The sequence below is a fragment of the Eptesicus fuscus genome, chromosome 10, assembly GCF_027574615.1.
Source record: "Eptesicus fuscus isolate TK198812 chromosome 10, DD_ASM_mEF_20220401, whole genome shotgun sequence".
NCBI classification, from domain to species: Eukaryota; Metazoa; Chordata; class Mammalia; order Chiroptera; family Vespertilionidae; genus Eptesicus; species Eptesicus fuscus.
In genome coordinates this window covers 4,162,039-4,189,193 of record NC_072482.1, presented here as the reverse complement: position 1 = coordinate 4,189,193, position 27,155 = coordinate 4,162,039, and the positions used below count along the sequence as shown (strand labels likewise).

General features: G+C 49.6%; 2 protein-coding genes across 2 annotated transcripts; both read left to right on the top strand.

Annotated features, from left to right (window-relative positions):
• The first annotated feature begins 21 nt into the window (after positions 1–21).
• On the top strand, positions 22–10,261 carry LOC103303036 (DLA class II histocompatibility antigen, DR-1 beta chain-like). The gene is made up of 6 exons (XM_054721733.1): positions 22–200; positions 5,534–5,803; positions 8,203–8,484; positions 9,109–9,219; positions 9,644–9,667; positions 9,940–10,261. The coding sequence occupies exons 1-6, from the start codon at positions 101–103 to the stop codon at positions 9,951–9,953; spliced, it is 801 nt and encodes a 266-aa protein (XP_054577708.1). The 5' UTR covers positions 22–100; the 3' UTR covers positions 9,954–10,261.
• A 9,232-nt stretch (positions 10,262–19,493) lies between these two features.
• LOC129150484 (CREB-regulated transcription coactivator 3-like) lies at positions 19,494–21,377 on the top strand. The gene is given in 4 exon segments (XM_054722143.1): positions 19,494–19,812; positions 19,815–20,040; positions 20,042–20,487; positions 20,490–21,377. Coding segments are annotated over 4 exon segments (1,842 nt in total). The 3' UTR covers positions 21,341–21,377.
• Positions 21,378–27,155: the final 5,778 nt, after the last annotated feature.

Sequence of the window (27,155 nt, the reverse complement as noted above, 5' to 3'; positions counted from 1 at the left end):
TCCCTAGTTGGTATTATTGGGGCTGTGGGTGGAGAAGGGTCACAGCCCTCCCTGAGTGGGACTGGCCTGCTCCCTGCCCCTGTCCTCTCTGAGCTCCAGCATGGTGTGTCTGTGGTTCCCCGGAGGCTCCTGGATGGCCGCTCTGATGGTGATGCTGATGGCACTGAGCCCTCCCCTGGCTCTGGCCAGGGACACACCAGGTAAGTGCACCTTGGGCCTGAGCTGTTGTGGGTGAGGAAGAAAGGAAATTAGCTTTGTCACCGTGTCCAGGCCATGGCCATTAGAAAATGGTGGCATATTCTTCAGTGGCCACCTACCTTTACAACATGGACCCCGATTCTTTCCACCACAAAAGGGGGCGGGTGCTTGCCACTATGAGATGTGCAAGGGGCTCCATGTATCTCAGCCGTTCTTCACATCTCGCCTCCAGTAAACCTCCCCAGCCTGTGTCCCATTCCATCGGGGTCTTGAGAGGATTGAGAAGTAATGATCTCAGACTAATTCCACCCAGTTCTCCATTTATTGCATTGAGTTATCCCCAAGAGGAAAGTTTCTCTGACATTTTATGGGAGTCAAAGGAATTAGAGGGTCTCTCTTTGAGGATCCTGTGTTCTGTCCTCAGCAGAATCTGTGATGCTGGTGCCTCTGCCTACGATGTGAGATGTATCAAGGGGCCTCCCCACCATCTTCTTTCCTTTCTCCCTGAACCCCTTAAGAAAGAAAAAATTCAGAGCAATAATTTCTCTGAAACGCGCGCACGCGCGCGCACACACACACACACACACACACACACACACAAAACAGAATTACAGGCCTTCAGTTCAAGTGGTTAGGAAGCTCTCCCTGAGGACGTGACATTCAGAGACATTTGAGACCTGGATGATGAGAGAAGCCACCCTGTGAAGATCTGGGGGACAAGTGTCCCAGGGAGAGGAAGAGGAAAGGCCACAGTGTGGGCATGTGTTTGCCGTGTTTAAGGGGCAGGAAGAAGGGTAGTGTGGCTGGAAAACACGAGGAAGTTGGGGAGTGACACTGACAGAGGAAGAGGCTGGAGAAGACGGGAGACACATCATATTGGGCCCTGATGGTGGGTAAGAAATTTGAATTTTATCTGAAGAGACATGTGAGCTGCTGGAGGGTGACAAGGAGAGTCCACGTACGTATATTAAAAGCAATAACCCAGCTTCCAGTGGAGGTTGGACTGCAGGCTTCACAAGAGGAGCCGGGGCCTTGAGGAGCATGGAGGAGCCCAGGTGACGTGCTTGGGCTTCAGTGAGTGTGTGCGGCAAAGGCAGCGGGAAGGGGAAGTGAGCAGATCGGGGAGATATTTCCACGACTCGTTATGGATGAAATGGGGGAGGAGTCAAAAACCCTAAGGATTTTATCTTCAATAATTAGAATAAACTTGGTGGAACTGTTTACTGAGATGGGAAGGACTGTGTAAGAAGTAGTTTGAAGGGGGCGGTGAGGAAGAAAGGTTCTGTGTAAGCTGGAAATGATTTCCTGACATTTGTGTGGAGCTGCCAAGAGGTCAGTTGAACACAGGAGCCTGGAGGTCATGGCCGGCCAGGGCAGGGGGTGTATGTGTTGGTGTAATTGACACATGTGCTGTGTTAAACTCCAGGGAAGTGAAGGATGAGGAGGAGGAGGTATGTGCGTGTGTGTGTGTGTGTGTGTGTGTGTGTGTGTGTGTGAGAGAGAGAAAGAGAGAGAGAGAGAGAGAGAGAGAGAGAGAGAGAGAGAGAGAAGCTGCCAAGGGTCTATCCCCAAGGACCAAGGGCCAATGAGAGCAGAGGAGACTGAGAAGGGGTGCAGTGTGTTGAGGAAAACCGAGAGAAGGTGATGCAGGGCAGTGAGGGAGTGGCCAGGTGTGGTGAGACCTTCTAGGAGGCAGGGAAGTGAGGACATGCAGAGCAGTGAGCACTGGGTTTGGTGGATGTGACGTTCGCAGTCAGTGGAGTGTATGAGACAGAACCGGATTGGACCGTTTGAAGAGAGGACGGGAGCTGAAGACGTGAGGGATGATCACAGTGACTCTGAGCTGCGACCTCAGGGAGACTGTGCGCTGGGCTCAGGGGGTCAGTGGACCTGAAGCATAAGAACAAAGGAGCCTGAAGGGAGCTGGGGGACTCGAGAACCAGAGATGCTCAGTCATCAGCAAGGAGCCACTGGGGTGACCTTGAAGGCAGAGGTGACTGGTGATGAAAGCCACCAGTTCCACAGCCACTGCTTATCAGTGACCCAGAGCAGACAGTCACCACCCGGTGATGAGGTGGAGTCATCGACAAGACAAACCTGGTCCCTCCGGCGTGGAGCAGTCACATCGGGCAGTTACTATGCACCAGGCCTCCATGTGAGTGTGTGACTCTCATAACCATCCCGTCTTACCTGCAGCAATTACAGATGTAATGACCATGGACTCTGATCCAGAGAGTTTAAGCCACTGATCCAGAGTCACATGGTTAGTTGTAGAACCAGGTGGCATAGTCTAGATCTCAGAATCACAAAGTCCTCTCTTCTAAGTCAGCATAGTCCTTTCATATTCAGGGCATGTATATCCCGTTTTATACAGAGATCAATGTTTTTGTCCTTGTGTTCAAAATGACATTTAGTGATAAAGTTAATTAAAGACAATTGCCAAATGGTGATAAAGGTATTATTTTATCTAGGAAGTTAAGGAATAGAAAGATCTTGTGGGCTTGCATTCCTAGGGGTTATTAGAATTAAAATAGGAAGCTATTTATTGAGTGCTTATATGATCAGCACTAGGAAGAATCACTATGTAATTCCACACTTACAATATCCTGTGTGATACAGCATCATTAAATCTATTTCAGAGATAACGAACAAGGCCCATGGTGTTGCCATCTGACCCAGCGGAAGAGCTAATGTTCTCATTTAGATCCTAATTCTAGAGCTGGGCTTCTACCCCCCTGTGAGCAGTGGCTCGGCTGGGTCTGACTTGCTGCTGAGATTTCTGATGCTCCATGTGCCAGCGTGTGTCTCAGGGCTGGGGCAGCAGAGGCCAGAACTGCTAGTTCCAATATACAGGAGGAACTTACATCCATTTTGCATTTACAACTTGAAAAGTTCCATATGGGCTCACACTATGATGTGAGCATGTGAGGAACACAGAGAAGTTTAAGTGCACTCCCAGCCTCAGATTCCATCAGCGGGTGGGCTTGTGTTGCCAAAGGAAATACAGGATGCCCGATTTAAGCTGAATTTCAGAGAAACAGAAATTACTTATCTGAAATCCAAATGTGCTGGGAATCGTGTATTTGTATTTGCTTTATCTGGCGGCCTTTCAGTTGTGCCCCTGAGCATGGCCTGATAGTGCTAACCACACAGGCTACAGTGAACAGCAGCTCACACATGTTTCTTTTCAACCTTCTCACGTGTCAGGAAGGTGCTAGAGAATTTGTGAAGAGTTAGACAGACCCAGTCTGACCAGAGTGCCCTCCCCTCTGCCATCATTTCTACGTGAAGGTCTCCATGTAAAGCTGGGACCTGCTCCTTTTTGTAACCTGTCTATGTGAGGGTGTCCTCTTAGCTGCTCCCCTCCTGAGGGACCTGCCTGTATACATGAGAGTCCATCTCAGGCCAAGGCTGGCAACCTGATGCCTCCCGGTATCATTGGGAGCAGGAGGCAGTTAGAAAGCTAATTAGTTGGGACTTTGAATGGGAATCAAATGGCCGTGGCTGTAGCTTCTGCTGTAGACAAGCAGGGGGCCAGTGGCAGAGAGATTGAGAAAGAAGATGATGTGGAGGATAATAGATGACTTGGTGATTGGGTAGCAAGGCAAAGAAGCAGGTAGATCTTGGTCCTGAACAAATTTATTTTGCTAAAAAATGTTACTGTGCACTGGGACCAGATTCCTCAAATACATAAATTCCATATAGACCAAGCCTTTCCAGATACATTGGTAGAACTTCCTATGTCATTCCCAGCTGCTGTGTGATCAACAGTGGCTTTCACCCCAGATTTCTCAGATGGTTCACACCAGCAGAGCTCACCCTGTGAAGGTTCCCCGCCCCTCCCCCTCCCCACCCCGGGGACATCTGCCCCATTTAAAGCCGTGTTTGGTGGTCACACGGGGTTTCTCTGACAACTGGTGGGATGCCGTGTGCAGCCCACTGTGTACAGAACACCCGCCCCACCCACACAGAATCATCTGGTCCAAAGGTCCATAGTGCTGAGGTGGAGGACACTGCTGGACACCGGCTGTTTCTGAAAATTCTAGACTCACGCTTTGTACACACGCACCTTCCAATGCAGCTCTTCACGGTTTACTTTAGCTCATTTCATTACCGAATAAAACAACGGCCAAACACCAGACAGTCTACTCTTGCTTTCCAGGGTGGTTCAAGACCCACGGGCCCCGCCAGCCCTTTAAACAAACTAACACCAGACAGTTACACAAATCCACCACTTTCTTGTTGAATCCATTCAGTCACTTGAAGTTTAAAACCTTCCTTCTTATTTGCCTTTTGTGATGTTAGTCAAAACGTCACGAGTCCTGTCACTGCATCTCTGCTGACCGTCCACGTCTCTCCTTATGAGTCACGCATCGCGGGGAGCCCTGTTCTCAGGAAGGGCCTCACATTCCTGCAGGGACTCTCCCCACACCCGCGAGGGGGTCAGAGCTTCCATCATCACCTGGCTTCTCCACAGCTGTGCTCTGGGTCTCTGCGCCTCCTGGGTTGGACACGCAGGAAAGAGCTGGCGCCCTATTGGGATTGGGGTGTAACCCCGTGAACTCGTCAGTTCTCTCCGTTACAGGGAGCAGAAGGCCCCCCTCACTCACCCCCAGGCTCCCAGCACCCTGACTCCTCCAGGCTCTGTCCCCTCCCTCTCACTGTCTGGGCTCAGAGCCTGGTCTCTGGTTCCCAGGAGGCCATGGGTTCCCTCGGGCTTTGCAGGTGGCAGTGCCTTCCCCTGAAATGTGTCTCCCTCCCTCCCTCCCTCCTCCCCCCCCAACACACACACAGGCATCCTTCAGGCCACATCCTGTCACTCAGGCCACTGGCCCCGCCCTGATGGAACTGGGGTCCTGCTGTCCCTGCTCCAGACCCCCTTTCCTGACATCTCCCTCCTGTGTGAACGCCTGTGGTTGGCTGTGCCCGCACTTTGGTGAATTCTAAGCTCCAGGGCGGAGGGCGATGCCCGGTTTCCTGCCTGGACCAGGGCAGCTGGGCGTGGCACGAGGTCCCTGCCCAGGTGGTGACAGGAGGAGGGTGTGGGGAACGGGAAAGGCTGTGGGGGGGGGGGGGCGTCTAGGAGGAGGCGGTGATGGCACAGGTCCTGGTCCAGCCCGGAGCCCGGAGCCCCGCGGGAAGCCCAGTGGGTCCCCAGGGGCTGAGGTCCCAGGGGTCTCCCTGCCTGCGGCCTCCCTCCAGCCCCAGAGGAGGGGGCCCCGGGTGCTGGCAGTGGGGGTGCCGGGGTCCTGTGTCCCCACCGCCTGGGCGCCCCGCACTGGGCGGCGGCGCCATCTTCTCTCACCAGCGTGACGGGTCCTTCCTGTCCCCGCAGCGCATTTCCTGGAGCAGGTTAAGGCCGAGTGTCAGTTCTCCAACGGGACGGAGCGGGTGCGGTTCCTGGTCAGAGGGATCTACAATGGGCAGGAGATCATGCGCTTCGACAGCAACGTGGGGGAGTTCCGCGCGGTGAGCGAGCTGGGGCGGCCCGTCGCTGAGCAATTGAACAGCCAGAAGGACTACCTGGAGCTGACGCGGGCGAAGGTGGACACGTACTGCAGACACAACTACGGGGTGTTGGATGGATTCCTGGTGCAGCGGCAAAGTGAGCGCGGGGTGGCGTGGAGGGAGGGTGGGGTGCACACAGGACTGTGAGGAGCACCCTGAGGGGCCTGAGGGCGGCTGTGGGGACCCTGAGGTCCTGTCCTGTGTAGGGGCGTTTCCGGGGTGCCCAGTAGTGTCCAGTCAGGTGAGGGTTTGGGGAGCAGAGGGTAGGGCGTGAGGTGGGAGGTGTGAGGAGGGAGTCGGTCTGTCTTGGCCAACCCCCCAAACCCCCAGGCCTGGAACAGGGGTGCTTGGTGCCCAAGCCTTTCCCTGGGCTAAGGGTCAGGCTGGGTGAGGGGCGGACCTGTGTGTACAGAGGGGGTGATGGGAGCCAGGTTCCACATTGTAATTCTGTTACTTCACACACTGATGTTACATGTATGCAGTACAGACAGTATTGAAGTAATTACATGTTAACTTTCTAGAATTGTGGCAGTTTACCTTACATTCTATATTGTTAATCTTTTTTCAATATTGCCAAATACTCAGTTGAAAATTTGCTTTTCATTTTTAATTCATCCTTCTTTGATTTCGAAGGCTCATGAACATTTTTCATGTACGTGTTGGCTAATGGCTGACCTGCTCTAGGAATGGCCTATTGTCCGTCACCCCTGGGGTCCGGGCCTTTTCTCAGTGATTTTCCGGGTTCTCTGGGCAGCCAGAGGGACACTTTGCTGACATGGATTCAGCATTTTCTCCAGCTCCTGGCTTGTGTTTTGATTCTGCTTTATTTCTTTCCATGTTAGGAACTTAAACATCTTTAAGGTAATGAAATGCACTCCGAAGTTGCTAGCAATGATTTACCATCAATCTTACATCTACCCTTTTGGCCCCACGCTGTTCGTTCTCCCCTTTCTCCTCCTCCTCCTCCCCTCCCCCTCCTCCTCCTCCTCCTCCTCTCCCTCCTCCTCCTCCTCCTCCTCCTCCCCCTCCTCCCCCTCCTCCTTCTCCTCCTTCCCCTCCTCCTCTCCCTCCTCCTCTCCCTCCTCCTCTCCCTCCTCCTCCTCCTCCTCCTCCTCCCCCTCCCCCCCCTCCTCCCCTCCTCCTCCCCCCCCTCCTCCTCTCCCTCCTCCTCCTCCCCTTCCTCCTCCTCCTCCCCCCTCCTCCTCCCCCTCCTCCTCCTCTCCCTCCTCCTCCTCCTCCCCTCCTCCTCCTCCTCCCCCCTCCTCCTCCCCTCCTCCTCCTCCTCCTCCTCCTCCTCCTCCAAATCTGTATTTATTGAGCCTGGTCTCAGCCAGGAAGCACACATGTTAATGAGTCCCAGACCCTGCCCTGAGCTCAGATGTCAGATTGAAAAGAGGGACAATTATAAAACGACAGGAATCCCAATAACAGACCGGCTTCTGTGAGAAGGAGCGGGTGGCTCAGTGAGCGTCACTATAAGTGGTATAATGGGGGCTGCCCTGGTCCTGCCTCTCCCTCAGGACTCAGCCCCGGAGCTAGGCAATCACCCTCTTCCTGCTTCCAGGGGAACCATCTCTGTGTTCCAGGTGTGATCACATTCCCAGGACTTCACACCCTGAGTCCCATCCTCCCCAAGCTGATCCCCAGCTTCTCCCTCTGCTTTCCTTATATTCCCTCTCCTGCCTATATAATAAAAGGCTAATGTGCAAATCAACCAAACGGCAGAACAACCACTCTTTATGGTGTGCACTGACCACCAGGGGGCAGACGATCAGCAGGAATTGCCCACTGATGTTCTGTGCACCAGAAGCTAGGCTCATGGCTGGTGAGTGAGGCAGCGGTGACGGTGACGGTAGCCTTTCCTTCCTCCACAGCAGCGCTAACAATATGGGACTGACAGCTTAGGCCCGCTCCCACATCCCCTGAGGGCTCCTGGACTGTGAGAGGGCACAGTGGGGCTGAGGGACCCCCCTGAGTGCATGACTTTCATGCCCCGGGCCTCTACTATATAATAAACAGCTGACATAGAGTGATGGCTACGTTCCAGCCTCTGTACATATTTCAGGCCCATTGGTCCTCATGTGTCCCTAAGCGGTGAGTTAGTATTATCACCCCCTTGTAGGGGAGAAGCTGAGCAGAGAGGATCTCCCAGGATCACCAGGAAGAGGCAGAGCCCGGATGTGACCCAGGCAGCCCTGCTCCAGAATCACACTTTAACGCACACACTCTGTGCCTTGCACAGATCTGTAAACTCTTCCATTCAACAATGAGGAACTGTTTCAAGTGAAAAATCCCCCAAGTTTCCTCAACGTGTCTCCAATCCAGTGGCCTGGGCTGTACGCTGAGATTCAAGGCCCATGGCACTACCTCCTGCGGGGCCACAGGGCGGTTGGAGGGGGGCCTGCCCGGGCCTGGAGCTGGGGCTGGAGACGAGGCCGAAAGGGGGCACCCAGGGGCTGCCTGTCTGCTCACTTCCCTCCGCCTTCTCCGTCCCAGCTGCGCCCACAGTGACCGTGTTCCCGGCCAAGACCCAGCGCCTGCAGCACCACAACCTCCTGGTCTGCTCCGTGAACGGCTTCTACCCGGGCCCCATCGAGGTCCGCTGGCTGCGGGACGGCCGGGAAGAGCAGGCCGGGGTGGTGTCCACGGGCCTGATCCGGAACGGGGACTGGACCTTCCAGATGCTGGTGATGCTGGAAACAGTGCCCCGGAGCGGGGAGGTCTACACCTGCCACGTGCAGCACCCCAGCAGCTCCAGCCCCGTCACCGTGGAATGGAGTGAGACGCCTTCTGACCTCCCCCCCACAGGGGCCTTTGCTGGTCCCTGAGGGCCAGGGTCCCTCTCCCCACACCCCGTTTTCCTTTGCTGGGGTCTCTCCCTCAGCACAGGCCACAGGGCAGCCCCTCGATCGCTCCTGTGGACCCCACAGCCCTGGGGGCGCCATTCCTGCCCTGCTGTCAGTCTCCCACCCTCTCCCGTCATGTGCCCCTGGGCCCTGGCCCCGTCCCCTGTGGGCTGGGCGGTGCTTCTGCCTGCGCTGAGCTGCCCACTGTGACCCGGGAGGAGGCGCCTCCTCCACAGCGTGGGGACCCTCCTGCCGCGGGAGAGCCCCGTCTGCTCTGTGTCTGCGGCTCTGTCACCCGGGCCACGTACCGAGGGTCCCCGAGCCCCGGGCTCCGCAGCCCTCAGAGGCCGAAGCAGTGGCCTTGGGTCGGGGGTGAGGGCACCTGAGGCCAGTGCCTGGGCCTTGTACCTGCTCAGTGTGACCTCAGTCTGTTTCCGGAAATGGCCATTCTTCTGCTTCCTCTAGGGCCCCCCTCCCCCACCCCAGCTCTCCATCCCAGGGTCTCCACTAGAGAAGGTGCTTTGGGCTGAACCCACTGACACAGCCTCTCCTCCAGGGGCCCAGTCCGGATCCGCACAGAGCAAGGTGCTGAGTGGAGCCGGGGGCTTCGTGCTGGGGCTGCTCTTCCTCGGGGCGGGGCTGCTGGTCTCCTTCAGGGCGCGGAAAGGTAAGGAGCCGCTGGCAGCGAGGCCCCGAGACGGTGGGGGACGGGGCTTTGCTGGGTGAGCTCTGGGATGGCAGCGCCTTAGAGGCCTCTCTTTCCCTGTGGGTCTCCCGTGTCCTGGAAACGCAGAATCTCTAGCTCCCGGTTCTTAGGTGGAGACATGAGGAGCCATGGCTGTGGGTTAGAGACGGGTTAACACGCACGGGATTTGGGTGCAGATCCTGGGCACATGGAGGAGCAGGCCCTGCGGTCACTGATGACACTGGATGTGACGGCTTCGGGGCCACTGCTCTCAGCTCTGCTCTTCTCTGCTCTGTGTCAGCGGGTGGGGTGCTGCTAGAGAAGCTCAGGTGGCCTGGGCGGGGACCCTGTGTTTGGGTCACACTTACCTTCCTATCTTTAAGTGGCATCTTCCTTCTCTTCCCAGGACACTCTGGACTCCAGCCCACAGGTAAAGCTCTTTAATCCTCTCTTAGGGGTGCATTGGGTTTCCTAGAACAGAAGGTGCAGGGGAGGAGCCAGGGGACAGAGAGGGGAGCCTGGGGTGGCTCTGGCCCCGCCCACACGGCAGCGCCTCCTCCTGCTGGGGAGAGGCAGCTCTAAAGCAGCTCTGGCTCCTCTGGCCTCAGAGCCTTTCTTCTCACTTGGGAGCCACAGCTGGAGGCTGGGAGGGCAGCGCCCCTGCTGGCTGGGCCTGGGAACTGCACTGTCCTCTGTCTGCAGGGCTCCTGAGCTGAGGCGGCCATGGCGACAAGGGCAGGAGACACTTCTGTTCGGCCCCTTCGCAGCCTGAAGAGGTTTCCTGCTGGGCTCTCACTCCACAAGGAGAGCCGCCTCGGGCTCTGGGGGGTCCTGGCTCCTGACCCCCAGCAGCTCCTCCCTGCTGGTTCCTAACCGCCCTGGACCTTAGAGGCCCCAGTGTTTGCCGCAGAGCCTTAGCTCTATCCCTCCCCGACACTTTGGGATCAACCCCCACCATCTGCTGTGCACCTTAGCTCACCTCTGCCCACATCTATACTAATAAAAGTGTGATATGCTAATTAGACCAGGTGACCAGACATCTTCTGAACATCCAACTTCCTTCTGGACAAAGCCACGGTGGTGGAGCCAGAGGCAGAGGCAGAGGCAGTTAGGAGTGATCAGGCTGGCAGGGGAGGGCAGTTGGGGGCCATCAGGCTGGCAGGGGAGGGCAGTTTGGGACCATTAGGCAGGGGAAGAGATTAGATGGCAATCAGGCCAGGAGGCAGTAAGTGTTAGAAGCCAGCGGTCCCGGATTGCGAGAGGGATATCTGACTGCCAGTTTTGGCCCCAACCCTGTGGAGTCCCGGATTGGAGAGGGTGCAGGCCCGGCTGAGGACCCCCCTTCCCTTGTGCACAAATTTTGTGCACCAGGGCCTCTAGTCTACATATATAAAAGCCTAAGCGACCATTACGCCTGAATGACCAGAATGATGGGTCAACCGGTAATTATGACATGCGCTGAACACCAGGCGGCAGACACTCAATGCTGGAGCTTCACCCTGGTGGTCAGTGTGCTCCCACAGCGGGAGTGCTGCTCAGCTGACAGACCAGTCCCAGTGGCCCACCAGCCTGGCAACAGCCACTCACTCCCTCAGTCATCCTACACGTCCAATCTCCAAAAATGGGCCAGGCACCAACAGACCAGTGCCGCTGGCATGATCGCAACAGTGCCACCAGCCTCCTGGAATTCCCCACAGAACCACCAGCCTCAGGCACAGTGGCTGCTTCCCCATCCTAGACGCTCCACAAGGAAGAAAGAATATAAATCGACTCCCAGTTGGCTTCCTACAACTGGCGTGAATGTCAGTGGGACGGATCCGGATCCCGGGCAGCAAGGGCATCCCACCACCCGCTCAGAGGGCCAATCGTGTCCAAGCCCCCCTCCACGCCCCTGGTGACCCCACCCATGCACCAATCCATGCACCAGACCTCTAGTTTCTTTATAAAGGTTTACTCAATTAAATATAGAGTGAAGATAATCTGCCTCACACGGCTTCAAAAACAGGAAGTTGAAAGAGAAAGTTTTCTTCGTCCCTTCCTGCTTTCATGAGTTTTCCATCCTGTAATCGGCCTGGTTCCTGAGCCAGGAGACAGCCTGCAATGGACCTGAACACGGTGGTCTCCTACGTCGGTGTTTCTCAAAGACAAGCACACAGGTTCCCTTGCCCATGGGATGCAGAGAGGGGACAGCAAGTATAAGAAATGCAGGCTAACCCAGCTGGTGTGACTCAGTGGTTGAGTGTCAACCTATGGACCAGGAGTTCACCATTCAATTCCAGGTCAGGGCATATGCCCAGGTTTCAGGCTTGATCCCCAGTGGGAGGCGTGGAGAAAGCAGCCGATCAATGATTCCCTCTCATCATTGATGTTTCTATCTCTCTCTCTCCCACTCCCTTCCTCTCTGAAATCAATAAAAAATATTTGTTTTTAAAAAAGTAAAGAAAAGCAGGCCACTTGTAAAAATATGACCTCTTCACTGTTTCTATAATCATTTCCTTTCATTATTTTTCTCTAATTTTTTAAAAGAAGGTACTAAACCCGGTACATCTTGAAGCCCCCTTTTACAGTGTTAGTTTATTGATGGCTTCTATACCTCAGTCTTTCTGTGTCTCAGATAAAACGCGGGCTGTGCTGACTCTGCCTTGAGGTGCACCTTCCCCATGAGTCGGTCCCGAGGCCATCAGGACAGAGCTGCAACTCTAGTGGGAAAGGTGCCCTTCTGAGGCCTCCAGCTTGTGTGGCCAACTCCCTGTCTGTCACAGGAAACCCTGTGTGGCCTTCTCTGAGCATCAACCAGGGCCGCTGCTGGGCACCCAGGGGAGCGTGTGGATCCTGCTGTGCCACCAGCATGCAAGCCTCTGCACTGGAGGGAACGTGGGAGACCTCCTGTGGGGTGGCCTCCCAATGTGTGTGAGCAAGGAGCAGCAGAGTTTTATGCAGCGTTTTGTTTAATATGACAGAGGAGGATAAAGGACATATAGATAAACTTGTTCATTTCATCCACCTATTTATTTTCCTACCTACCAGTCATCTATCTATAGAAACAGGGGATGGATTTTTAAAGTGGTTGTCTACAGGGCAAAATGAGGGAATAGGTTGAAAGATTCTGTACTTTTCTGAATATATATCTTATTAAATGGTTTTAACTTGAGGAACATTAAATATGATATGTAATAATTTTAAACAAGTTTTAGGAGGCAATACATAAAACAAACAAACAAAAAAACTATAGCAATAAAAACAACTGACAAGAAGTATATGATGGGAAACAGCTAAAAAGTAATCAAGGGTTTCCAGGCCAACACGACACAGAAGGAAAGCCCTGAGCTCACCTCCTTCTATTCCACATTAAATTTACTCCTGCAGACACAGCAACTCCCCTGGAGAGGAAATGAGGGCTGACTGAACAACGTCTGCACGACCAGCAGGAGAGAAATCCCATAGAAACAGGTGGGAAGGACAGAGACATGGCACATGGAGACCCCACCCAGCACTGACGTGCAGTAGGCAGGGATCCCTGAGGGCGTATGTGCAGACTCGCCCCCTCTGGGTGAAGTGAAAAACAGTGGCTGAAAGGGCACCTAGACTATAAGGAGGGAAATCCATTTACTAACGGAGAACATCTGCCAAGTGGGAGGGGAACTGCAGGAACCCTCTCTGGTGACAGGGGCCCTGGAGAGAGCCAGTCACTCATTGACACTCTCCCTCCCCCTTGATCTCCTGGGCAGGACATACTTCAGGTGCTTCAGCCAGCCAGCCTTGGTGGTCAGGGTGCACACCAGGCCCAGGCTCAGGCCTAAGGCCCCAGGCCCCAGGACCAACCAGCTCTGTGGCTTGTCCCCAGGACTTCCATAGCCAATCCCACTCCAGCTCAAGGACCCTTAGCCCCAGAGCTCCACGTGGTCCACTCTCACTGCAGCTCTGGCTCAGGGCCCCTTATCCTCAGGGTTCTGCTTGGCCCACTCCCATTCTGGCTCCAGCTAGCCAGCTAAAGACGCCTGGCATTAGCAGTCTACAGAGGAGAAGATCTGGAACAAGTCTCTCCTTCTAGACTGGGAGAGGTCGCTGCTTCACCTAATTCATAGAAACAAACACAGAGAGACAGACACAAGGAGGAGACAGAGAAATGTATTCCAAATAAAGAAACAGAAAAAATAAAATAAAAAGAACTAAATGAAACTGAAATAAGCTATTTACCAGATAAAGAGTTAAAAGTAAACACTGGTTATAAGTATGCTCAATGAACTCTGGAGAGGAATAGATGAACTCCGTGAAAACTTCAACAAATACATAGAAAAATATTTAAAACAACCAATCAGAACTGAGGAATATGATAATTTAAATGAAAACAAAAATACTCTGGAGGGAATCGACAGCAGATTAGTTGAGGCAGGAGAATGAGTCAGCAAGCTGAAAGACAAGGTTGTGAAAGTCAATCACAACAGCAAAAAGAAAAAATAATGTTTCCAAAAGTGAGGATAGTTTAAGGGACCTATGGGGCAACATCAAGTTTACCAATATTTGAATCATAGGGGTCCCAGAAGGAGAAGACAAAGAAAGGGATGTAAAACCTACTTAAAGGGATAATGACTGAAAACTTCCCCAACCTGATGAGGAAAACAGACGTCCAAATCCAGAAAGCACAGAGAGTTCTAAACAAAATGATCCCAAAGATGCCCATATCAAGACACATCATATTTAAAATGCCAAAAGTTAAAGAATCTTAATGGCAGCAAGTGGAAAACCAGCTAGTTATGTACAAGGGATCCTTCCTTAAGACCATCAGCTGATTTTTCAGCAGATACTTCTCAGGCCAGAAGGGAATGACACAAAGTATTCAAAGTGATGAAAGGTGGAAACTTACAACCAAGAATACTCTATCCAGAAAATTTAGCATTCCAAATTAAAGTAGTCATAAACAGTTTCCCAGACAAACTAATGTTGAAAGAGTTCATCACCACTAAACAAGCATTAAAAGAAAAGTTAAGGGAACTTCTTTAAATGGAAAATACCAAAATTAAAAGTAAGAAAATATTGGAAAGAAAAAATGTTCACTGATAAAGGCAAATTTGTAAGTGTAGTAGATCAACCAATTATAAAGCTAGAATGAAGATTATTACACAAAAGTAGCTAAACAACTGTAATACATTAAGGGATACACACACAAAAGAAGAGGTAAAATATGATGCCAAAAACATAAACATGGGGGTGAGTATACAATGTAATTTTAGAATGCATTTGAACTTAAGCAACAACCAACTTAAAAATCATTGCTATAAACATAGCTTGTTATATATGAATCTTATGGCAACCAAAACCAAAAATCTATAATACATACAGTTAAAAATGAAGAAAAAGAACCCAAACAATACACTAAGAAAGTCTTTAATGTACAAGAAAAGAGAGCAAGAGCCATAGCCGGTTTGGCTCAGTGGATAGAGTGTTGGCCTGGGGAATGAAGGGTCCTGGGATCAATTCCAGTCAAGGGCACAGACCACAGTTGCAGGCTCCTCCCCAGCCCAGGCCCAGGTTGGGCTAGTGCAGGAGGCAACCAATTGATATGTTTCTCTCACATCAATATTTCATGATCTCACTCATTAATGGAAAATAAAGAACATTATAACCTGATGAACAAAAGATAGATACAGAGGCAGTAAAGCATCGAACAGACTGTCAAATTATAGCGGGAAGGCTGGGGAGTGTTGGGGGGTGGGTAAGAGATCAACCGAAGGACTTGTTTGCATGTATATAAGCATAACCAATGGACACAAGATACTGGGGTGGGGGAGTGAGGGCAAGTGCCAGAGGGTAGGGGAGGCTGGGGGAAGGTCAATGGGGAAAAAAAGGAGACATATGTACTACTATTTGTAATACTTTAAACAATAATAAAAAATACTATATAAAAAATATTTCTCTCTGTCTTTCCCTCTCTCTTCCACTCTCTCTGAAAATCAGTGGAAAAATATTCTTGAGTGAGGATTTTTTAAATAGAGAGTAAGAGAAGAAAGAAAGAAAGAGCAAAGAACTATAAAAGCAACCAGAAAACCATTAATAAAATGGCAATAAGTCTATACCTGTCAATAATTACTTTAATTGTAAATGGATTGAATATTCAAATCAAAAGACAGGGTGACTGCATGGATTCAAAAACAAGACCTGTGCATATGCCTATAAGAGACTCATTCAGTTCAAAAGACACATGCAGACAAAAAGTGAAGGGATAGAAAAGGTATTTTATGCAAATGGAAATAAAAAGAAAGCTGCAGTAGTGATAGTTATATCAGACAAAATAGACTTTAAAACAAAGACTATAGCAAGAGACAAAGAAGGGCACTACATAATGATAAATGGATCAATCTAACAAAAGGACATAACATTTGTAAACATCTATGCATTAAACATTAAGAGCACCTAAATATATAAAGCAAATATTTATAACATAAAGGTAGAGTTGACTGTAACACAATAATAGCAGGGAACTTTAACACCCCATTTACATCAATGGGTAATTCAGACAGAAAATCAATAAGGAAACAATGGTCTTAAATGACTACATAGAATAGATACACTGTACAGACACAGAACATTACAGCCAGAATCAGAAGAATATAATTATTTTCAAGTACGTATGGACCATTTTTCCAATATAGACCACATGCCAGGCCACAAAAAGAGTCTCAGTACAATATTTAAAAATCAAAATCATATCAAGAATCTTCTCTAATTACAACAGTATGAATCTAAAAATAAATTATAAGAAGAAAACTGGAAAAAACAAAAACAAGTGGAGACTAAACAACAGATACTAAACAATTAATAGGTTAATAAAGAAATCAAGGAGTAAATTAAAAAAATATCTTGAGACAAATGAAAACACAACAATCCCAAATCCTTGGGACACAGCAAAAGCAGTTCTAAGGGGGAAATTCAAAGCAATAGGCCTACCTCAAGAAACAATTCAAATAAGCAATCTAAACTTACACCTAAAGTAACTAGAAAAAGAAAAACAAACAAAGCCCAAGTGAGTAGAAGGAATGAAATAATAAAGATCAGAGCAGAAATAAATAAAATACAGACTGAAAAGAAAATAGAAAATATCAATGAAACTAGGAACTGGTTCTTTGAAAAGATAAGCAAAATAGATAAAACTTTGGCCAGACTCATTAAGAAAAAGAAAGAGAGAAAGACTAAATAAACAAAATCAGAAATAAAAAAGGGAAAGTAACAAGCAACACCACAGAAATACAGATTATACAAAAATACTATGAACAATTATATGCCAACAAATTGGACAACCTAGGAGAAATGAATAAATTCCTAAAACCATATAATCTTTCAAGAGTGAGTCAGGAAGAAACAGAAAATTTGAACAAACTGATTATTAGAGACAAAAGTGAATCAGAAAAAAGACTTCCAACAAACAAAAATCCAGGGCCAGATAGTTTCACAGCTAAATTCTACAAAGCATTTAAAGAAGAATTGATATTTATCATTCTAAACTATTCCCAAAAATTAAAGATGAGAGAAAGTGTCTAAACTTATTTTATGAAGACAGCATTACCCTCCTATCAAAACCAGACAAAGACCCTGCCAAAGAAAAAGGAGGAGGGGGAGAAAAAGGAGGAGGAAGTGGTGGTAGTGGTGGAAGAGGAAGAGAACAAGAAGAAGTAGAGGAAGAAGGAGGAAAAGGGGGAGGAGGAGAAGGAAGAGGAAAATGATTAGCCCATATGCCAGATAAAATCCTTAACAAAATATTAGCAAACTGAATTCAGCAATACATTACTGGTAAAAATATCATACAGCATGATCAAGTGGGGTTTATTTCTGGAATGCAAGATTGATTCAATATCCACCCAGGACTGGGGAGTTAGGGGATAGAGCTCAGAAGGCAGACACCCCAAGTTTCCTGGGTTGAGTCATTCCCTCATGCAGCAGAGGACATCTTTCCCACTTAGTCATTTGCCTAGCCTGGGGGGAAGACAGTTGACACACCCTATTGTAAAACACCTTGCCCTGAGGCCATTTAAGAGATTAAAAGTAACAATTAACCTCCAGGCAGAAGCAACTGCCCCACCCTGTTGAAAAATCTCTCGCCACACCTAAGGATGATTGCCTAGGGGCAATTCAAGTCAGAATCCTATTAGTCCATAGACAGAGGCAGTCTCTGGAGGCTTTGAGTCTTTGCCTGATTCAATTAGTGAGAAACAGCCTTTAACACTCTCCTTCACTAGAGTTTGAGAGGTGTAGAGGAACTACCTAATACATAGTCACAAACTCAAACAAACAACCAAAACGGGGAAACAAAGAAACAATCCCCAAATGAAAGAACTAGAGAATTCTACAGAAGAAGAGATAAATGAAGCAGAGATAAGAAACTTATCTGAAACAGAGTTAAGAGTAATGATGGTAAAAATGCTCAACAGAATGAAAAAATATATAGTAGCTATGAAAAAAAGAACAGTCTGAGATAAATAATGATATAACACAAATAAAGAACACATTGGAAAGAATACACAGCAGATTAGGGGAAGCTGAGGATCAAATCAGTGAATTAGAAAATAACACTCAATCAGAGAACAAGAAAGAAAAACTAATTAAAAAACAGGAGGACAGCTTAAAGGAGCTGTGGGACAATGTGAAATGTAACAATATTAGAATATCAGGTGTGCCAGAAGAGGCAGAAAGGGAGAAAGGAATAGAGAAGGAGTTTGAAGAAATAATGGTAGAAAACTTCCTTAACCTGGTAAAAGGAAAAGTCACACAAGTTCAGGAGGCACAGAGAACACCAAAGAAGAAGAACACAAACAGACCCATCATAAATAAAATGCCAAAATTTAAAGACAAAGAGAGAATCTTAAAGGCAGCAAGAGAAAAGAAAACTGTTAGCTACAAAGGAGTTCCCAAAAGGCTGACACCTGATTTCTCATCAGAAACTCTACAGGCCAGAAGGGAATGGCATGAAGTCCTCAAAGTAATGGAAAGCAAGGATCTGAGACCAAGATTACTATATCCAGCAAGGCTATCATTCAAAATAGATGGTGAAATAAAGAGCTTCCCACACACAAAAAAAAGCTAAAGGAATTCATCACCACTAAGCCAGCATTATAAGAAATGCTAAAGGGATTGCTGCAAGGGATTTCTGAGAAGAAGAAACAGAGAGAGAAACCTAGGCATAAAGAATTAAAATGGCTATAAATAAGTACCTCTCAATAAAAACCCCAATTGTAAATGGATTAAATGCTCCAATCAAAAGGCATAGGGTAGCTGAATGGATACAAAAACGTGACCCAACTATATGCTGTCTACAAGAGACCAACCTCAAAACAAAAGACACACACAGGATGAAAGTGAAGGGATGGGAATAAATTTTCCATGCAAATGGAAAAGAAAAAAAAGCTGGAGTAGTAATACTTATATCTGACAAAATAGACTTTAAAATGAAGGCCATCACAAGAGACAACAAAGGTCACTACATAATACTAAAGAGATTGATCCAACAAGAGGATATTACCTTGGTAAACATTTATGTACCCAATATAGGTGCACCTAAATATATTAAAAACCATCTAGAGGACTTTAATGGAGAGATTGACAACAATACAGACACAGTAACTGCCCCGGCCAGCAGGGGTCTTCTAACGGGGGTACCGAGGCGGCGCACCTAAGAGAATGAGAGACAGACAAGGGACCCAAAGAATGGAGGCAAGACAAAAGGGATTCTGATCAAGCCTCGAAATTTTATTTTTTACAGCGTTCCTTATATGTGGTTTCTAGAAGGGGAGATGCCTAGGAGGGGTGGGGGCTGACCTAGATAATCGGCTAAAGTCGTAAAGGGTGTGGACTATAGATAAAGGGTGTGGCGGTTGAAGGGCGGCTACAGAAGGAATGCTTTGTCCTCAGGCAAGAGGAAGTGGGCCTAGTTTCAGTAACTTACTGAAGGTCAGAGTTAATCCTTTGACCAACTCTTGGCTCCTGACAAGTAACCAATACACGGAGGTTAAATAGCATGTTATTAAACAATGAATGGGTTACCAACAAGATCAAGAAAGAAATCAAGAGTGCGCAGGGGCAGACCTCGAGCTCTCCAGGCCGTTCGCTGGCTCTGGGGCCGCGGTGGCTCCTCAGCGGGGTCGCGCAGGAGGAAGGCCCTCGGGCGGCGGCTTGGACGGCCTGCGGACAGACGCACGGACAGACGGGTGGGCCGAGCCGCAGGCCCCGCGCCCGCAGTCTCGCCTCCGCCAGCGGCGGGCCGCGCTATGGCCTCTTTGCTGGGCTCGGGCAGCGCCAACCCGCGGAAGTTCAGTGAGAAGATCGCGCTGCACACGCAGCGCCAGGCCGAGGAGACGCGGGCTTTCAAGCAGCTCATGACCGACCTCACCCTGTCGCGGGTTCAGTTTCAGAAGCTTCAGCAACTGCGCCTGACACAGTACCATGGCGGGTCCTTACCCAAGGTGAGCCAGCTGCGGAGCAGTGCGTCGGAATTCCAGCCGTCCTTTCATCAAGCCGACAGCGTGCGGGGCACCCGCCACCACGGGCTGGTGGAGAGGCACTCGAGGACCCGCTTCCACCCGCTCCACCACGGCCGGGAGACAAGCCGGGGGGGCGGGGGGGGGGGCGGCAGTTTGATGGTAGCACTTTTGGAGCCAATTACTCCTCACAGCCCCTGGACGAGAGTTGGCCAAGGCAGCAGCGTCCTTGGAAGGAAGAAAGGCATCCTGGGGTCAGGCTGACATCTGCGCTTAACAGGACCAATTCTGATTCTGCTCTTCACATGAGTGCTCTAAGCACCAAGCCCCAGGACCCCCTGGCCGGCCGCGTACATGGGTTTCTGTGATGGTGAGAACAATGGACTTGGGGAAGCGATGACTTTCCCTGGTTCACTGAAAGAAGAGAATCTGTTAAACGTTCCCAAGCCACTGCCAAAGCAACTGTGGGAGACCAAGGAGATCCAGTCGCTGTCAGGGCGCCCTCGATCCTGTGATGTTGGCGGCGGCGGCGCTTTTCCACACAACAGTCCAAACATGGGCCTCTCCCCCTTTCTGGGGACCCTGAACACCGGAGGGTCCCTGCCAGACTTAACCAACCTCCACTACTCGGCGCCGCTGCCGGCCTCCCTGGACACCGGCACCCCCCTCTTCGGTGGCATGAGTATGGGGAACAGTGTGGGCAACCTTCCAGCTGCTATGACTCACCTGGGCATCAGAAGCTCTTCTGGTCTCCAGAGCTCCCGGAGTAACCCCTCCATCCAGGCCAACTCAATAAGACAGCGCTTTCCTCTTCCCTGAACAGCCACCCGCAGACATCGCCCAGCACCTCTGCTCTCCACCCTTCCCTGCGCCTCTTTTCCCTCAGCAACCCCTCTCTCCCCACCACAAACCTGAGCGGCCCCTCTCGGCGCAGGCAGCCTCCCGTCAGCCCTCTCACGCTCTCTCCTGGCCCCGAAGCACATCAAGGTTTCAGCAGACAGCTCTCTTCCACCAGCCCGATGAACCCCTATCCTGCCTCGCAGATGGTGTCCTCTGATGGGAGCCCGCTTTCCTTCCTGCCCACAGAGGCTCAAGCTCAAGTGTCCCCACCTCCCCCGTACCCCCTGCCCCAGGAGCTCCCTCAGTCTCTCCTGCAGCAGCCCCACGCCCAGGAGCCCCCTGCTCAGCAGCCACAGGCAGCCCCGTCCCTGCCACAGTCAGACTTCCAGCTCCTCACGGCCCAGGGCTCGTCTTTGACCAGCTTCTTCCCGGATGTGAGCTTTGACCAGCAGTCCATGAGGCCGGGCCCAGCTTTTACTCAGCAGGTGCCCCTGGTGCAGCACGGCCCCCAGGAGCCACAGGACCCGTTTCATTTGAGACCAAACCTGTATTCCAACTGCGGGAATTTCCCAAACACCCTCCTGACAGAAGACTCAAGTTCTGGCCTGTTCAGAGACCTCGGCGGGGAGCTGGAGGGCATGCCCGAGGTCAGTCTGAACATGGACACCTCATTCCCATTGGACGAAGAGCTCCAAATCAAGCCCCTGAGCCTGGATGGGCTCAACATGCTAAGTGACTCCAGCATGGGCCTGCTTGACCCCTCTGTCGAAGAGACGTTTCGAGCCGACCGACTGTGAACAGAAGGGAACGGGGTGGAATAATTTATATCTGAACAGCTAACATGAAACGGAACAGAATGGAGCCCGCGGCACCCCTGGGCTTTTGTGACCCCGGGCTTCTGACATGGAAAGAACCAATTCCACGGCTCCCAGCTTTCTGATGAGGTCCCACCTCACACACAGTGACTCATCCTGGACCACAGAGCGAGGCCCCGCCTCTCGGGCCTGCGGTGCAGGTGCTGCCGCTGCAGGACGGCTCATTCGGAACTTCCGGTGAGCTGGTCATCACCGCGACCATCACCCCGCCGGTCAGCGTGTAAAAGGAAAAACGGTCACGGGCGGAGGCCCCACGTCAACACCGAGGAAGGACCTGCTGGGTGGAGGCAGGTGGGGGCCCCAGGCCTCCGAGAGTTGGCTCAGCCTCGAGCGACGGTACCACAGCCCCAGACGCCTTCTCTGACCCGGCTGTGATGGCTGGGCCCCTGCCCACTGGCGGCAGGGCTGTTCAGGGCAGAATGGAGAGCCGCAGCTCTCCGATGCCTTAATTCTAATATGAAGAAGAATTTGCACCGTGAGTCCAAGAGCAGACTCGAGTTGAGCAAGCTGAATGGTAGTTGGTTTTCTTCCCATCTGTAATCTCCTTTCTGCTGCTTCAGTTCGCCTTTTCCTCTGGACAAGAGGAGAAGGAAGACGATTGTGTTCAGTCACTGAAGGAAACGTCCCTGAATGAAGGAGCAGCGCTTCTTGGGGACTAGAAGAAAGAAGGGGGGCTGCAGGTGTCTCGCAGCCACGTGACCTCCTTCAGTCAAGCTCTGGACCAGCTCCAGGGGTGCAGGCCTCTGCGCACACACCACCTGGAGGGGACGGCCGAGGTCTGGCGCAGACGCAGCCAGCAGCTGAGCAGCAGCAGAGCGAAGCTCTTGTCTGTGGACCGGGAGTGATCACGTAACTCCACTGGACCCTCCGCTCCTTGGGGGCAGCAGGGACTGTGCCTTACTCACCATTGAACCCTCAGTACCAACAAGTGCCTGGCACTGAGCAGGTGCTGTGTAACTGCGTGCTGAATGTGTGAATGAATGAATGACTGCAGGAATGAATGCATCTGCCTGCTGTAAGGCAGTCTAATCTCCACTGTCCCTATTCCTCGCCAAATCTTCTCAGAGCTTTCACTTTTCGGACACTTGTGCCTGTGGTTAGGTCACGCGTGCACTTTAATATGCTTTTAACACTAGGTGGGCAGACCCCCCGTGAGACTGGGCCCGTCTTCCAGGGTGAGCTCCAAGCAGGTAGGTGCAGACCGTCTTCTGAGCGCGTCCCCGTGGCCAGGTGAGCTGAGGCCGCCCAGTGCTGGGCCCCCGGGGTCCGGCAGGCCTTCCCTCTCAGATCCATGGTTTGCTCTAAATTGCTTTAAAATGGAGCTTCAGTCTTTGGAGTTGAAGGACTTCGGTAGTAAAACGAAGGCCTACTTCCTCAAACCATCGTTAGTCATTGGTATCTGAGCATAAAAGAGTATTATTACCAGATTCCCAGTGTCCTCTCCCTTAGGCTGGGCCAGCCCGACCAGAAATCTGACGGCTGGGTTTGAAGGGAGCAGAGGGGACAGGGCCTGCTGAGCGCCCCTTGGGAGGGGTCTGGGCAGAATCCGGGCAGGGAGACCAGGCGGAGAGGATGGGCACTAAAGGAGAGGTGAGAGATGCTGGAACCTTTGCCTAAACAGCCACTGCCTGTCCAGAGATGCCAGGCGTGCCCTCCCTGAAGGTCACGAGGCTGCTCCAGCCCCCAGCCGCGCGGCTGTGTCTGCGGGCTGTCACACTCTGTGCCTCACGCAGGAGGAGCCTGTCCCAGGGTCCGGGGCACTGACCTCTGCCCTCCGGCCTTTCCAGCAGCCCTGGGGGTGACCAGCTCACAGCCCCCAGTTCCTGCTGTTGAGTTAGGAGCTCAAACCAGAGTCCTCCTTGCTGAGGGCTGGCTCAGGAAGGAGCGGTGGGTCTCCCCTTCCCAGCTTTATTCCAGTTGAACGTCCAGATCCCTGAAAAGATCTGAGAGGGGCCCGGGGAGTGGCTGGTAAAGCAAAGGGCCTTTCCTTGTGAGGGCACACAGCACCCCAGGTGCCGAGAGAAGCCAGCTCCGGCTGCCTTCCCTGTGTCCAAGGCCCCCAACATCTGGTCTGGCCTTTCAGACAGAACGGTTCTGATGTTATAAGAGGTTTTTATTAAGGGTGGGGGTCCCAGCATAATTCACTCTTTGCACAGTGCCTTACCCATGGGGATCATCAGTGTCGGGGTCCCAGCTCTCTCTGTCTGCGAGGCAGTCCCGCCTTACAGTTGGGGACCCCGAGACCTACATGATGACGTGCGCTGCCCCAGGGGCTTCCGGGAAAAGCGGCTGTTTGGGGGAGTATAATAATGACAATAAGACTTAGCACTGGATTGAATTTGTCCTTAGGTCCATCAGCCCGATCTTTTCCTGTGGAAAGGTTTTGGGCATTATACAACCCCCTTTGCTTAGATGGTGGCAAGGACAACCACGAGCAGGTGGTCGCTCTGACCTTCAGCGGGTAAGTGCACTCACTAGTGCCTTTAAGACAAGCCAGGCGCGATCCGCAGCCTCCGACGTGGCTGCATTCTAAATATTTTTCAATATTTAGTTTTGTTACAAGAAACCGATGCCTGTACTATCACTTACTAGGAGTTAAACAGCATAGAACTAAAACCTTCTCTTTCCATTTTTTTCTCTCTGTACGGTTGTGGTTTTTAGGACATAAAGTGTTCGGAGAACATTTTCTTGATCATGTCAAGATGAACATGCATTCTCCTCTGTCCTGTTTCCTTTCTCCCAAGTCTACTGTATATCCCCTGAGCTGAACTGTTTGTTGTGTATTCCCGTCCATTTGCATATCTGAAGACATTTCCAGTTCTGACTCTCGTCGGCTCTTCTGATTTATGCGCAGATGGTTCTGAGCATGTTTTCATTGCTCATGACGGAACCATCCCAGCAACGAATCAGACTCCCCGCCAGTGTCCTAACTCCCAGGTCCCTTGTCAAACAATATTTAAAGATTGGACTTTGTATAAAGTAGCTTCCAAGTTTTATAATGCATCATTTTATATCTTTCGTAATTAAAAGCACAATGAGGTTGTACCTGCAAAAAAAAAAAAAAAAAGAAAGAAATCAAGCCCTAACCATTTTGGCTCATTGGATAGGGCATTGGCCTGCGAACTGAAAGGTCCCAGGTTCCACTCCGGTCAAGGGCATGTGCCTTGGTTGTGGGCACATCTCCAGTAGGATGTGTGCAGGAGGCAGCTGATCGATGTTTCTCTCTCATCGATGTTTCTAACTCTCTATCTCTCTCCCTTCCTTTCTGTAAAAAGTCAATCAAATATATTTAAAAAAATAAAAAAGAAAGAAATAAAAAACTTCCTGGAAACAAATGAAAATGAACACACAACAACCCCAAATCTCTGGAACACAGCAAAAGCAGTCATGAGAGGGAAGTTCATAGCACTATAGGTCTACCTCAAAAAACAAGAAAAATCAGCAATAAACTATTTAACCCTACAACTTGAAGAACTAGAAAAAACAAACAAAAGAAAAGCCCAGAGTAAGTAGAAGGAAGATAATAATAAAGATTAGAGCAGAAATAAATAACATAGAGACTAAGAAAAAAAATACAAAAAAAATCAATGAAACCAAGAGCTGGTTCTTTAAAAGGATAAACAAAATTAATAAACCATTAGCCAGACTCATCAAGAAACAAAGAGAGAAGACCCAAATAAATAAAATCAGAAAGGAAAGTGGAGGAGTAACCACGGACACCACAGAAAAACAAAGGATTGTAAGAAAATACTATGAATGACTATATGCCAACAAGCACAATGTGGATGAAATAGACAAATTGCTAGAAAAATGCAATCTCCCAAAAATGAATCAGGAAGAATCCAAAAACCTGAACAGGCCAATAACAATCCATGAAACAGAAGCAGTAATTAAAACAAACAAACAAAAACAAAAAAACCTCCCACTAAACAAAAGCCCAGGTCTGGATGTCTTCACAGGAGAATTTTCCCAAACATTCCAAGAAGAACTAACACCTATACCTCTCAAACTGTTTCAGAAAATCCAAGAGGAAGAACACTTCCAAACTCTTTTGATGAGGTCAGCATTATCCTAATTCCAAAACCAGATAAAGACACTACACAGAAAGAAAATTACAAGCCAATATCCCTGATGAACACACACGCTAAAATTCTCAACAAAATATTAGCAAATCGATCAAGCAATACATTTAAAAGATCATACACCATGATCAAGGGGGACTTTTCCAAGGATGCAAGGCTGGTACAATATTCACAAATCAGTAAGGGTGATACATCGCATAAACAAATTGAAAGACAAAATCACATAATCATATCGATAGATGCAGAAAAGGCATTCAACAAAATTCAACACCCATTTTTTGATAAAAACTCTCAGCAAAGTGGGAACAAAGGGAGCATATCTCAACATGATACAGTCCATATATGACAAACCTAGAGCCAACATCATCCTCAATGGGCAAAATCTAAAACCATTCCCCCTAAGACCAGGAACAAGACAGGGATGTCTGCTTTCACCACTCCTTTTTGACATAGTACTGAAAGTGCTAGCCATAGTGATCAGACAAGAAGAAGAAATAAGAGGCATCCAAATTGGAAAAGAAGTAAATCTGTCATTATTCTCAGGTGACATGATATTGTACATAGAAAGCCCCAAAGACTCCATCAAAAAAATACTAAACTTAATAATGAATTTGGCAATGTAGCAGGATACAAAATTAACACCCAGAAATCTATGGCTTTTTAATACACCAATAATGAACTCACAGAAAGAGAAACTAAACAAACAATCTTCTTTACCATTGCATTAAAAAAATTATGATACCAAGAATAAACTTACCTAAGGAGGTAAAAGACCTGTACTAGGAAAACTACAGGACATTGAAAGACATAAACAAATGGAAGAACATACCATGTTCATGGATTGGTAGAATCAACATCATTAAAATGTCCATACTACCCAAAGTAATCTATAGATTCAATGCAATTCCCATTAAAATACCAACGGCATGTTTCAGAGACGTAGAACAAACTCTCCAAAAATTCATCTGGAATAAAAACAGACCCCGAATAGCTGCAGTTATCCCTAGAAAGAATAACAAAGTTGGAGTGATCTCAACACCAGATATCAAGCTGTATTACAAAGCCACGGTTCTCAAAACTGCCTGGTACTGGCACAAGAACAGACATATAGACCAATGGAACCAAACAGAGAACCCAGAAATCGACCCAAGCCATTATGCTCAATTACCATTTGACAAAGGAGGCAAGAGCATACAATGGAGTCAAGAGCATACAATGGCCCCTTAAGTGTGGCTCGGCATTAGAACCACTTCTTCAAAATAGACTCGCCCAGGCTGAAAACCGACTTCTGCGCATAGGCCATGAAGATTCAATCGCACTGTATGTGCGCGCCCCGCACGTGGTATTTTGTGGAAGTGCCACACTCAAGGGGCCAAAGAGCCGCACGTGGCTCGAGAGCAGTGGTTTGCTGACCACTGTCCTAGACAATGGAAACTAAGGAGAAAATAAACAAATGGGACTACATCAAAATAAAAAGCTTCTTCACAGCAAAAGAAACCATCAGCAAAACAACAAGAAAGCCCACTGCATGGGAGAACATATTTGCCAATGTTATCACCAATAAGGGTTTAATCTCCAACATTTACAGGGAACTCATACAACTTAACAAAAGGAAGATAAACAATTCAATAAAAAAAAATGGGCAAAGGACCTAA

Excerpts from the sequence above, each read along its gene's own strand:
- LOC103303036 (XM_054721733.1), top strand. The coding sequence starts at position 101 with ATGGTGTGTCTGTGGTTCCCCGGAGGCTCCTGGATGGCCGCTCTGATG. Across the intron at positions 201-5,533 it reads TCTGGCCAGGGACACACCAG|CGCATTTCCTGGAGCAGGTT; the intron begins GTAAGTGCACCT and ends CTGTCCCCGCAG. Across the intron at positions 8,485-9,108 it reads CCCCGTCACCGTGGAATGGA|GGGCCCAGTCCGGATCCGCA; the intron begins GTGAGACGCCTT and ends CCTCTCCTCCAG.